The 12707-nt window shown below is 59.7% G+C and overlaps 4 protein-coding genes across 4 annotated transcripts; all 4 read left to right on the top strand.

The window, feature by feature from the left end:
• Positions 1 to 213: 213 nt before the first annotated feature.
• Positions 214 to 2233, top strand: BJ171DRAFT_582033 (uncharacterized protein; the record flags this gene model as incomplete). The annotated part of the gene is made up of 3 exons (XM_053114140.1): positions 214 to 1782; positions 1967 to 2052; positions 2203 to 2233. The coding sequence occupies 3 exons, from the start codon at positions 214 to 216 to the stop codon at positions 2231 to 2233; spliced, it is 1686 nt and encodes a 561-aa protein (XP_052966546.1).
• Positions 2234 to 2512: 279 nt separating this feature from the next.
• Positions 2513 to 3777, top strand: BJ171DRAFT_505888 (uncharacterized protein). Its single transcript, XM_053111085.1, has 3 exons — positions 2513 to 3211; positions 3352 to 3414; positions 3509 to 3777. Exons 1-3 carry the CDS (start codon positions 2779 to 2781, stop codon positions 3598 to 3600), a joined length of 588 nt encoding a protein of 195 aa, XP_052966545.1. The 5' UTR covers positions 2513 to 2778; the 3' UTR covers positions 3601 to 3777.
• BJ171DRAFT_505887 (uncharacterized protein) lies at positions 3773 to 5688 on the top strand. Its single transcript, XM_053111084.1, has one exon. The coding sequence runs from the start codon at positions 4138 to 4140 to the stop codon at positions 5425 to 5427; it is 1290 nt and encodes a 429-aa protein (XP_052966544.1). The 5' UTR covers positions 3773 to 4137; the 3' UTR covers positions 5428 to 5688.
• Positions 5689 to 9685: 3997 nt separating this feature from the next.
• Positions 9686 to 12560, top strand: BJ171DRAFT_107071 (uncharacterized protein). Its single transcript, XM_053105424.1, has 4 exons — positions 9686 to 10510; positions 10663 to 10872; positions 11092 to 11234; positions 11435 to 12560. Exons 1-4 carry the CDS (start codon positions 9997 to 9999, stop codon positions 12488 to 12490), a joined length of 1923 nt encoding a protein of 640 aa, XP_052966543.1. The 5' UTR covers positions 9686 to 9996; the 3' UTR covers positions 12491 to 12560.
• Positions 12561 to 12707: the final 147 nt, after the last annotated feature.

The raw sequence follows: 12707 nt of genomic DNA, 5'->3' as shown, positions 1-12707 counted from the left end.
TCTTTGGCCGCAAGGAAAAGGAAAGGAACCTCGATATCGCCCTTCTCGTCCTCCCAGGCAGCGCTCACCAGACTCGCACCTGCTTTGCAACCCCCCCCTTCCGCCATGAAACAGTTCTGGCTCACCATCGCCACAGCTGTTCTCGTCGGACCATGGGGCGGACTCGTTTCGCCCAGCGGCCCAGGCTTCTGTCTGGCCGTCACCGGCCGCCATATGATCATCCAGGGCGGCTCCCCGCAGGCCTTGGCCAGAGTGATGGTCTATCAGGACCAAGGATGCACCCGCACCCGCCCCGTCAACGCCTCCGATAGCTGCTGGTCGATCGCCGAGGAGGAGGGCCTGACCGTCTACGACCTCAAGGCCAAGAACCCGACCCTCGACTGCACCGCCATCAAGGCCGTCAACTACCCCGTCTGCGTCGAGTCCCAGCCTCTTGGAGCGGTTGTATACAACGGCACCTGCGTCACCAAGGACATTGTCGGCGATGGCGACTCGTGCTTCACCATCGCCAACCGCAACAACATTGACGTCAAGGACCTCCAGAACGCCAACTTTATCAACTGCGACCAGCCTGTCGTCGGCCAGCCCGTCTGCATCCCCTCGCTCATCACCAGCCGTTCGCTCATGGCCCCCGGACAGGGCGGCGGTGTCATCACCCTGACCCCAGGCATGAACATCACCCTGGCCGGGTGCTTGAATGCCCTCGTGACCGGAGCCAACGACACCTGCCTGTCGATCGCCGGTTCGTACGGAATGGATGTTGCCACCCTCACCAGCATCAACACCCAGATCAACAACACCATTTCCTGCGCCAACCTCCCTGCCGGCACCGGTATCTGTGTCAAGAGAGACCCTTCGCTCCAGCTCAAGACCTCTGACATCGTCACCACCCGCGCCGACTCGATCAACTGCATCTCGTACTACCAGATCGCCAAGGGCGACACCTGCGCCAGCATCATGACCAAGATCAACGCGACCTTTGCCAACCTGCTGGACATGAACCCTTTCCTGAACTGCTTCGGCCTGTTGCCTTCCAGTACGATCTGCAGTTCGCGCCAGCCTCGGGCCAACGTCACCTCTGCCTCAAGTACCCTGCCTATCCCGACCTTCACCATCACTGGACTGAGCGGCATCAATGGATGCACCGTTGGTGTCATTGTGGGGCCCAAGGACACCTGCCCATCGATTGCGTCGGCCGCCAACATCTCCCTGACGCAGCTCAACAGCCTCCAGACTAACCAGACCTTTGACTGCTCGTCGCTCAAGGTCGGCTCGACTGTCTGTGTTTCGAACCAGCCCGTCACCCAAACCATCCGCAACATCATCGCCAGCCAGCAAAACTCCACGTCCTCGACTGCCTCGTCGACCCGCTCCTCAACCAGCACCACCAAGACCACCACAACCACTTCGGCCGTCGCTCAAGCCACAACCGATGCCCCTGCCCCGGCTCCCACCACCACCAACGCTTCACCCCCTCCTCCTCCGCCCCCTCCTCCTCCGCCGCCGCCACCGCCGCCGCAGAGCAATTCGATCGATCCCGGCTCTGCCGTCTCGATCCACAACTACTACCGCGCCCAGTTCAGTGTCCCGCCGCTCTCCTGGGACGACGGACTGGCAGCAAGTGCCCAAGGCGCTGCCCAGGTGAACGCCGATACCTGTCAGCTGCAGCATACCAGCACCGGTGAAAATCTGTACATCACCTGGGGCGGCGGCCAGTCCATCAACGATGCTGTTGGCGCGTGGTGGAGCGAAGGCCTGCATCTCTACAACCACTACACTCAGGTTTGTTTGTCCTGCAATGCTCCGTCTAACCGAGCAAACCCTTTGAATACGCTCCGATGAGGCCGAGAGTCAACCGTATGTGTGCGCTTTATCTGATATCTGCTGCATGCACCTCGCGCTGACCATCCCCACTCCATCCCTGCCCTGCTTCGATACACTGCATACGCAACGCGGCTGTCAACAGCTCATGTGGTCCAGCTCGCAGTCCGTTGGCTGTGCCCTCGCCACCAGCTCATCCTGCGCCGTTATTGCTTGTCATTACAACCCCATGTAAGTGTTCACGCCCATGCCGCTCGTTGTCGATCCACCAGGATGTCCCGCATCGGGATCCATCCACGAGCGCATATGAACAGCGCACCTATCCCCAGCGACTGCACACTAACGACATCCCTGCAACATGTGGCCTGCCTTGGTTTCCAGCGGAAACATCTCGCCTCTCCTTCCGTACTAAATGCGGGAACACCGTTGAGAAATCGATTGGATCCAATTCTTTGTCATCGGTCGTCCCGCGACGATATAGAGTATCCCCCCGCCACCACCTTCCTCCTCCCCTTCCCCGCCAGTCCCCGCTCGCTTTTCTGTTTTAGAATGCTCGTAAATCGAAGCAGGAGCATCTTGTTTTGGAGGCCCATGGTCGCATTTACGGCGTTTGCAAGGTGAAATGAAACGCTTTGCGTTTGTTGCATTTGTTTTTGGATGCGAATACACATGTCCATCGTCATAGCGACCATTCACTTCCTGAAAGCGGGGCAAGGGCCATTGCGCCCCCCAGCACCCGTCTTCCGATGTCCCTTGGGTGCTTGAGTTGTTCCGTCATCACGATGCTCATGCTGCCATGAGTGTCGCTGGCGGCATCCATGTTGTGGAGCCAGAGCAGCGCACACGCTCGCTCTCTTCACGCTTTGATCTGGCGCCCTGCGCGATATCCCGTCTGTCTTCGCTTTCGCTCCCTCGCCCTTTCACACCTCGCACGTTCTCCCGGAGCCCATCAGAACGATGCTCTCGAGTCGAGAAACCGATGCTGCGGACCCTCCGCTCGAAGCGGATGTCGATGCGGCCGATTCGCTGGGCAATAATCTGGATCACGCCTCGTTCCCGCTCGAGGATGCTGTTCTGCCGTCCAACGATCAGGATCTATCATACGAACAGCCTGAGAGCGATATAGCCCATCACGACTGGGAAAGCAATGGCTGGAACGACGGACCGGAACAGGAGCCGGCCGACCTTTCAGAGGATGACGATGCCGATGTCGACAGCATGGACCAGGGTGGATACTTACTTCTGAACGACGACGATGCCGGAGAGACCGGGGACGACAACGATGAGGATCGCCTCGAGGATGGGCAGCGTTCATATGGACGAGCCCCAAATAGCCAGCCGCCGGCAAAAGAGATTGTTGTGGACGCCCGGATGATCGATATGGATGCAGGTCCGTTGCAACCCACCAGCACGACAGTCCCCCGCCCTCTGCCGCTGTCCCTGCCTTCGCTGAATGCTTTTATGCGGGCTTTCTTTCTAATCTCTCGGTTGTGGGGACTCCTGGCCCCAATATGCCCGACGCATATCTAGACAAGGTCGATGCGATCAAGTCAATCATGGCCGCGCTGCCGATGCCGCCGACGAGCATCCCAGGTAAGATGGCCCCGAAGCCGCTGCCACCAAGCCCGCTCGCATCCTCTCAGCCTTCTTGACTCTCACCGTGCTCGCCCGCCGTGGTCTATCGCAGAGTGGGCGCACCATATCTCAGAAGACGACTGGATGCCGCAGCTCACCAAAGACCCAGCATCGGACGCATACCGGATGCGGTTCGGCAAATGACCAACGCCATCGACGAGACGCTGCGGCGACACCAGCAAATGGCGGTTCGCCACCTCGGAGGGATTGATGATGGATCGTCGGGGCGATTGTGCATTGGGCCGCATTCGTGTGGCTCCTCTGGAGGCCCTGACGGTGCAGACGGGCCTGTGCATTTGGCAAGATCCAATGGCAAGATCCAATGGCAAGATCCAATGGCCGCTGCAGGGCCGTCAATACAGTGCGTGGAGAGCCGGGCACATCAGATTCGCAGCCGGCTCGGACAGCCCCAACCCGTTTCCGCCCCGTGGACCTTGTCGGTCCAGGCCGATGCAAGAGGCAGTGCCCCTTGACTGCGTTTTGCTGGATCGCCTCGGGCCCAGCGCTCTCTCGCCGATCGCTCTGCTCTCCCAACCGAGCCCCTCCTCCGACCCAAGCCGAGGATAAAACCAGTCTCTCTTCGACGGCAGCGACCGCCTTCACCAAATCGCATCCGCGGCCCAGCAATCCCAAAGCTGTCGTCACTCTTTCCAGCATCCACCCACCATTCTGCCACCCTCGATGTTGCAGCAGCTGCTCAGCCGAGCCAGTCCGGCCCTGCAGCCCAAGTGCCGGCGGATCCTAACGGCGTCGGATCGCTGGGCCCCCGTCGTTGGCGGTCTCTGTTTCCACTCCAACTTCCAACGCAGCCCGCTCAGCCAGGCCGAATCGCGAGCCCGAAACTGCACTCTGATCCACAGAGCAAACCTCGGGCAGCAAGCCTGGCTCCGCAACAGCCTACAATCGACTCCAAGCCCCAGAACCAGCGCGGGCTTGAAGTGGGACATTGCAAACTTGCAACGAGGTGGCAGTGCCTTCTACACCACCGAGCGTCAAACAAGTGACAACAATGACTCCGAGGCTGACCAGGAGGAAGTCAACCCGTTCCCCGAGTACAACGAGGTGACATACTTGAAGCCGATTGCCTTTACCGCCGCCGTAATCGTGGGCTCGTTTTGGATCGGATCGGCAGCCCGTGCTGAAAACCGGTGGGAAGGGTACGAAGTCCAATACTCGAGCCTCAAGGACCAGATCCTGGGCTTCATCGGTGACAGCTTTGCCCAGAGAGCGGATGACAAGAGCACCGCCCCGATTATCGCGGGACCATGGATCGAGAATCTCCCCGAAGTCGCCCGGCGCATTGTGCTCATGGCCGAATCGTCGATCCGGGAGGCGAGCCCGGGACAGCAAGTGGCCTATGCGATCATGGGCATCAACGTGGCCGTCTTTGCGCTGTGGCAGATCCCGCGGCTGACTCCGTTCATGCGCCGACACTTTATGCACCACCCGCTCTCTGGCAAGACATATACGATGATGACGGCGGCCTTTTCGCACCGGACGCTGCTGCACCTGTGCTTCAATATGCTCGCACTCAAGAGCTTTGTGCCGATCCTGCAAGAGGACATCCTGACCTGCCGTGAAGAGTTTCTGGCAGTCTACATCTCGGCGGCGGCGTTCGCATCGCTGTGCTCGCATCTGATCAGCACGGCCGTGCTGCGACGCTTCCAGATGGTTCGTCCGACTCTGGGAGCCTCTGGGGCGCTGTGGGCAGTGCTGGTGGGTGTCGGGTTCGCTCTGCCGGACCTGCCAGTGTCGATCATATTCCTGCCATTCACCAGCTTCAAGCTCGGGCAGGTGCTCCCCGCCCTGGCAGCGCTCGATGTGATCGGACTGATTCGACGATGGAAGGTGTTTGACCACTCGGCGCATCTTGGAGGTGCACTGGCGGGCGCCATCTATATGAAGTGGGGCGGCCCATGGTGGGATGAGACGCAGCGACAGCTCGACCTTGCCCGGCAGCGCAACCCGTAGAAGGCCGGATTCGCTGGAGTACAATTGCTTGCTCTCCCAGGATCCGATGATGTTGATGATGTTGGTGGTGTTGACGATGTTGATGGTGTTGATGATGTTGATGATGGTGTTGGTAATGAAAACCCGGCTGCACCCACCGCGGTGTATTTCTGGGAATATATGGCATGCTCAGAAAGAGAATGCTTGTTGATTGCGGAAGCAGAGTCTTGAATACATTGGTCCTGATGTCGCAATAGAGAAGCATGCACTCGACCTTGTGGGAATGCCTCCCTGGTTTCTCGATGCCATGGCCGCCGCGGAGTGCCACAGAACCGGCCGGCATCGCCATGTCCCCGTGCGCGGCTGACCCCGTGTGGCAGAGTTTTGGACGGGACACGGTGGCGCGCTGCGGCAGCGGCAGCAAGGAAGGTGGCTGCGGGAGGCGCTGCCGAGAGCGAGAACAAGAGCGAGGGCCTCGGCGAGGGTGGATGGCGGGCGAGAAGCACAGTGTGGCGTGGCGAGAGCGCAGCCGAGAGCACAGCCGAGAAACACAGCCGCCGGCCAGCCTGGCACGGCGCACTGCCCTGGGAACGGCCACCATCGCCTTCGTGGGATCGAGAAGCACGGATGGGATCGAGCAGCGAGAGCACTGGGAAGATTCAGTTGCGGGAGATACGGGAGATGCGAGAGATGCGGGAGATGCAGAAGCAGACTGATCACTCTGCCAAAACAAAAGCCAGCAGCACAGTTACACACTGCGCATGACATTCATACTTACTCCACATACCACCCAACTCCATATACCACCCAACTCCGCATGATATTCACACCCACTCCATATACCATTCAACTCCGCATGATATTCACACCCACTCCGTATTCAAGTCGCTCTCATATGGCGCTCGCCCAACCAACAGCACATACCAATCACTCCCCAACCACAATGTCGCATCCCCAACCAAGCGCGCACACGCCCGCACGCAGCCACATGCTCACCGCCGCCCTCGCCCGCTCGCCACCCCTCCCCAACTGCCTCGCTCGCTCGCCCCGGGCGTACCGCCGTCCTCTTTTTCTTGCACGGCCACCCTTCCCATCCTCCAAAGACCGTTGCCATCTGCTGCCTTGTAACCGATCTCTCGCGCTCCTTCCACCCGGCAACTGCTCGCTCTTGCTCTGCCTGCCGCCCATCTGCATCCCGCCTCCCGCCGCCTGTCTGTCTTTGCGGCCCACCGACCCTCTCGTCTTGCCCGATCGATCGCGACCCGAGGGACTATCGCCCCTGTCCCCATCATGAACGACGCTGCTGCGGCCTCGGCTTCGTCCGACTCCATGGCCCCTTCTTCGCCTCGCTCCCAACCTCCTCATGCCTCGCACTATACCCATCCATCTCCGTCCACACTAATGCCCTCCAAGCTCGCAAAGAAGCGCATGTCCACTGGTGTCGAGAAGCTGCAGCTGTCCATATCCTCGCATCCGCCGTCGTGTAAGTCGCCAGCAGCGCCCCGTCCCTGTTTCGCTTCCTCGGATCCCTTCCTCCCGAGCCTCCATGTCCTCCCCCACCTCCACACCCCGGCCGATCCGAGCCATGCCCGATCGCTCCGCACGCCCAGCGCAGGATCCCAAGGGTATCCCATCCACGCAGATACCGAGCCTCGCTCGCAATCCTTGGCCCATGGCCGATCCCGGTGCTGCCAACGTTTCATCGTCGGCAGATCGCGTCGCTGTTGCATGGTGTCGATTGCGACCGCCGAGCGCAATCGATCGCCTTCCTTCGGCTGCCATCTGCTCCGCCACTCTCTCCTCTCTGGGCAGCCAATACCACGGGCAACTCAAGTGCTGTGCAGCGATCGTCGCCCAAAGACGACAGCACCCTGTTACATACATCCGCTTGCGTGGGGTTGGAGCTGCCTGCCTGCCCCTTTGGCAACAGCCGTCCTCTCCATCTCTCCATCTCTCCATCGCTGCTTTGCCTCCTTGGCATCTCTGAACCCGCTCTGGCCCCGCCAAGCCTCTGCTTCCCCCTTAAACCCCATAGATACTTCCGCGACAGCACTCACAGCCGCGCTCGCCTCATCCATCCATGGCATCCGCGCCCTATCCGTACTATGTTCGCTCCATCGGCCAGCACACTTACCTGTTTCGCCCATCCGAATCTTATCCTCATCACTCAGCGCCGGCTCCAAAGTGGCCGACTCGGCAGTTCTCCCAAGGATGGACTTGCATCTTCCCCTTCCCAAACAAGCCCATGTGCTCGCTCTTCCGTACATCCCTGACTTCCTCCGAAAATCCCCAGATCCTTGTCGCAAAGCCGCCGGGCTCCAAAGTGAACGTCAACGACGAGGAGTTCCTCTGGGCTTCCGACGAGGCTCACCTGTGGCAGCTGATCATGTCCAAGGCCCAGAAGAACTTTGCCCCTGTCGTCATCGAAGGCGGCCTCTTCTCGCTGCGGAAATTTGGCCTGACTGGCTACGAGCTTGACCGGGCCTCTCGCGACAACTGGGTGTCGTGGGTCTGGCCGGCCCGGCAGGCACTGCTTGGTCTCAAAATCAGTGAGTTCTCGTTTTGATGAGCCCTGTCTCGGCGCAATCCGATGGCACACTACTCTGCTTTGACGCACTTCGTCTTGGCATCTTGGCGCTGCTTCCAATGTGCCGAGCATCCCTCAACTGACCTGCAATCCCGCTCCGTGTTTGCTGCCTCTGTCGCCAATCTGCTCAGTCGATTCGACCGACGCTTGGCCTACCCCGAATGACCTGCGCGGCTGGACCTGTATCCGCATCGATGAAGATGCATCCTTCGTGTCGCTGTTCCGGATGTCGCCCTCCGGATCCAACAATCCCCAGATGATTGCGTGCGATGGTGTCTTTGGCATCAGGGCCGACACCGAGGAGCAGCTCTGGGATACCATCGACGAGCGACGCCGATCGGGCAAACCGCTGCTGCCTGTCGAGAGCGGCGAATATCATCGCCAGATCCACGGTTCCAGCGGGCTCCATGATGGCTCCTCGAACTCCTGGGCCAAGCAAGTGCTCAAGCACTCGAGCATGGGTGAGCATCGCCATTGCATGTCCATTATGCTCGACAACGCTGTCCTCAGCAGGCGAGTCCAAGAGTCAGCTTGCCTGGGTGTGCAATTTCAGGGCACCGCTCGCTGCCCTCGTCCTTAACTGTCGTCTCTGTCTCTGCTGCTCGGTCGCAGTGCCCTCTCGGGAAATATGGCCCTCTCGCGAGAATCTGCGGGGTTGGGCCCTGGCCTTCGTGCCGGGATCCAACGCCCACTTTTGCTCGCTGTTCCGCATGGCACCCTCGGGCTCTGGGCACCCACAAATCCTGTCGGTGGACGGCAGTCGCCCGCTCTGGGCCGCCAACGAATACGAGCTGTGGTCTGTGGTTGGCAAGCACAGCGCCAACCCTTACGCCAAGGTTCAGTTCATCGAAGGCGGCGACCATCACAAGCAGCTTTACGGCGTGTCTGGATACGAAACCGACGCCACCAACCCCACGGGGCTTTACTGGGTCGGCCAGATGAAGGAAGTGCTGGAGAATCCAGGTGAGTAGCCGAACGACACCGACGCAGCTCTGGTCGTGCCGGGTTGTGGCCAGCCTCGCCTTCAGGATCGACGAAGCAGACCTACCCATGACCAAACCATCGTGATTGCTAACCGACTTGTTCTGCACATATCCACCAATTCCAACTCGCTCACCTTGGTACTGCCCCTCCCGATGATTCCGCGATGTCTTATCAGTCTCTCCCGGACGGTGGCCCGCGCGCCACGCAAGCATGGGATGGCGTTGTCTATTCCCCTCAACACACCCACACCTCTGCGGCCTCTTCCGGATGTCGCCCACGGGCTCAGGACACCCGCAGATGCTCTGCGTTTCGTCTGCCCCGCCCTCCACCCCGGTCACGTCGCAGCTCGCCAGCCGGCTGATTCCCCTCTGGGCCAATAGCGAGGAAGAGCTCTGGGAGCGCATCCAGATGTACCAGCGCCGTTCCTCGTCGCAGCATCCCCGATCCCCGACCGAAGGCGCATCCTCCAAGTCTGGCGACGACAAGATGGATGTTGTGTCCGACAGTCGCTCGCCGACGGCCTCGGGTCTGGCCACGGCCCAGCCTGCGCCTACTGGCGGCATGTATCCATTTGTCTTGGAGGCGGGTCGGCAGCACTCTCATATATACGGCTTCACGGGCTACGAGCCCGACCGCCGTGCATGGATCCCAGAGATCAAGAACATCCTTCTCAGTAAGTGGCGAGCACAGGCTGCACCTCGTGGCGATGCTTGACCGAGGCCCAGCACTCCCGGCCCAGCGCTTGCGCGGGAGATGGATGAGGGTCATGTCGATCCCGTCGCTCGCCTCTGCATCTCGATTCATCCAGCGACAAGCCGAGCCGGATTCGGCACTTGGTGCTGACCGATGAATCTCTTCCTCCAGATTACACAATCGAGGCGTGGCCTTCCCACTCCACCTTTGAAACGGAGGGTTGGCACAGCTTCCAGCTGCCGTCCCACAGCACGCCTCAAACTCCAAGCACACTTCCCGATGTCGGATCGGGCAGCACTCAGTCCGGCTGCCACTCGCTCATTCGCATGTCGCCGTCGGGATCAAGAAATCCACAGATTCTTTCCAGCAACGGCAAGGATCCGCTCTGGTGCGCCAACGCGGATCAGCTATGGAAGTCGATCGAGGCCTTTAGTCGCAAGTGCGATGAGCAGGGCAGCGTCGACGGAAACGGCGCGCTTTTGTTTGCCATGAAGCCTCTCGAGCTGACCAGCGATGCCTTGGCGAGCCTGGGCATGAGTCGGGAACACAGCTACGGCCCTTACTCCAGCTCCAACGACGGCTTCTCACGTCATCCGTCGCAGCACCACTCCTATCCACACACGCCCTCTGACCCACACTCAAGCCCAGGACGCACAAGCTCACCTCATTCGCATCATCCCGGGCACATGCCGCACCAGATTGGCTACGGCCACCATCCTATCTCGCCCTACCAGGCCCAGTCGCTGTCATCGCAATCGGCCATGTATGAGCCATACGGTCGGCTGTATCCTCCCGCCAATTACGCCCACTGGTCCACCGAGATCAGAAAGTTCTTTGAGAGTAAGTCGCAGTACATGGTCGCGCGATTGCTGCTCGGCGCTATCGTATCAGTTGCAGTGGAGCGTTAGATACACCATCACCTGCCCGACTGTTTGCATATCTATCCTGACACTGTCTCCTTGCAACTGCCCTGGTCTCGGTTCCGGCCAAAGATCTGGGCGATGAACGATGGTCTGGATATCGCGAAGAATCGCCCTTCTACAACTCTTCGTCTCACGCAACGCCCACGACTCCAAAGGCACCTACACCCAGCACACCCGACCAACTGACGACGCCGACCAAGTACACGTGCCCTCGACCTGGGTGTGGCAAGACTTTTACTCGCAAGGGCAATCTCGAGAGCCATCTAAACTCGCACGATGGTACGGGCGGATATCCAGACTTGCGTAGAATAGAATATGCCCCGATGACTCCAAGCCTCCCGTCGCTGCTTGCTTCGCCTTCACCTTGGCTTTCCTCCTCCCTCCGTTCCAGAAAAATCTCTGCTCTGTGAATGGCGCCTGTCGAACGCGGGTGCGCATCGTGCCAAACCTAACTCATGATCGATGAAACACCCCCTCTCCCATTCCATGCCCTCGTAGGACGCAAGGCGTACAAATGCGAGATCTGTGACATATTCTTTGTGCGCCAGAACGATAAGCGTCGTCATGACAAGAAGCACGTTCCCGGAGCGAATGGAAAAATGTACGAATGCGAAGATTGTCACTCGACTTTCTCGCGCAAGGTCAGTTGGGCTTGCAGGCGTGAGCTGGGCCGGGCTGGGCTGAGCTGGACGAGGCTGGAGCTGTGATGTCTGCTTACACTCAGAGGTGGTTTTATCCGATGCATTTCACCGCTGTGCGTGCACTCGTCGCATACGGGACGCTCCTCCTGCCGGTCCTACATATGCTCTTGTGTCTGAAAACATTGCCGTATCAACATCAGGACGCACTAATCCGCCACCGAAATGGCAACTGCAAGTCCAAGCGTTGGAAAGTCGAATCGACCCCTGACCGCTCGCTCTCCCAGCGCCAGGATTCAGCCACCAGCCCGCTCGGCCAGCATCGACTTCGATATTCCGACATCAGGCTGCTGAGCTTCAACGGAGACCCTGCCGCTGCCTGCCTCGGTGACTTTGGCGACATCTCGGTCACCTACACCACCGTCCGCCTCAACCACGCCGCCAATCCGATTGTGTGGCTCAACCCCTTTTGCTTCGTGGCCCAACCGGCGGCCAGCGGGGGCGAAGTGATGTACATCTTCAACACCCTCAAGAAGGGTTACCACGAAATCGGCAACAGCACCAACAGCATCTCCACCCGCATCCAGACTTCCTTCAGCTTCCACAAGCAAAAAGAGCCTTCGGAAGGACCCGAGGACGGGGCCCACGGAAATGGTGCCAACAAGACCGAGCCCGCACCCGATACTGAAATGTCTGTCGAGCTGCGTCCCGATGAGAGCGCCGTGGGACAATTTGACATTGTCGAAGTCCTGTCGGATGCCCAGGTCCGCTTGTTGTCGACCGACGATTCCGCAACACCGACGACAACCGCGACAGAGGCTCTGGAGGCCAGCTGGCTCAACCCATTCAGCTTCTGGCTCGAGCACAAGACTTCCTCGGGGCGTGTGGAGCCTAAATGCTTTGTGTTCCATCCGAGCTCCTCGGCTCCCGACGGCCAGAGCGGCATTTATCTGCAACTCACCAACACAGCCAACTCGATGCGCGAGTCGCTCATCTTGACGATTCAACTCCTCCGGAACGAGCAGCACATCATTCTGAGCGGGCGAGGCGACCCACGATCGCCTCAGGACTCTCAGGACGAGGGTGGACTGTCGGACAACGGGCATCTAATGGAGACCAACGGATCCGGCGAGGACACACCCATGCCGCCAAAGAAGCGCGGACGAGCCAAGAGCGATCTATCGCTGCATAGCCCCACCAAGGGCAGCCGCCGGGCTGGCCGCGAAGATTCCCTGTCGGGCTCCCCCGAAGGTACATGACTTTTCACGCTCGAGCCAGCGAGGATGCGCTGTTTGTGTGGCTTTTGAGACGGAGCGGAACCCAATGGACTCGATGGATATATTTTATCGAACACGAGTGCAAAAGTGCTTGTTTACGGACACACTCGACCGACAAATTATACTCCACCGTTTGTCATGCATGGTGCCTCAGTGCATCGGTGAGCGGCGTGATACTGATGCTACCCACCCACCCCTG

This window comes from Polychytrium aggregatum (genome assembly GCF_025602895.1).
Source record: "Polychytrium aggregatum strain JEL109 chromosome Unknown BJ171scaffold_19, whole genome shotgun sequence".
Lineage (NCBI taxonomy): Eukaryota > Fungi > Chytridiomycota > Chytridiomycetes > Polychytriales > Polychytrium > Polychytrium aggregatum.
The sequence above is the reverse complement of the archived record's forward strand: the minus strand, read 5'-3'. Positions and strand labels throughout refer to the sequence as shown.

What these genes read in the sequence shown, in the direction of transcription:
- BJ171DRAFT_505887 (XM_053111084.1), top strand. Translation starts at nt 4,138, where the DNA reads ATGTTGCAGCAGCTGCTCAGCCGAGCCAGTCCGGCCCTGCAGCCCAAG.
- BJ171DRAFT_505888 (XM_053111085.1), top strand. Translation starts at nt 2,779, where the DNA reads ATGCTCTCGAGTCGAGAAACCGATGCTGCGGACCCTCCGCTCGAAGCG. An exon ending in GATGATCGATATGGATGCAG is followed by an intron (nt 3,212 to 3,351) that starts GTCCGTTGCAAC and finishes ACGCATATCTAG; the next exon opens with ACAAGGTCGATGCGATCAAG. An exon ending in GCCGCCGACGAGCATCCCAG is followed by an intron (nt 3,415 to 3,508) that starts GTAAGATGGCCC and finishes GGTCTATCGCAG; the next exon opens with AGTGGGCGCACCATATCTCA.
- BJ171DRAFT_107071 (XM_053105424.1), top strand. Translation starts at nt 9,997, where the DNA reads ATGTCGCCGTCGGGATCAAGAAATCCACAGATTCTTTCCAGCAACGGC. An exon ending in GATCAGAAAGTTCTTTGAGA is followed by an intron (nt 10,511 to 10,662) that starts GTAAGTCGCAGT and finishes TTCCGGCCAAAG; the next exon opens with ATCTGGGCGATGAACGATGG. An exon ending in CCATCTAAACTCGCACGATG is followed by an intron (nt 10,873 to 11,091) that starts GTACGGGCGGAT and finishes ATGCCCTCGTAG; the next exon opens with GACGCAAGGCGTACAAATGC.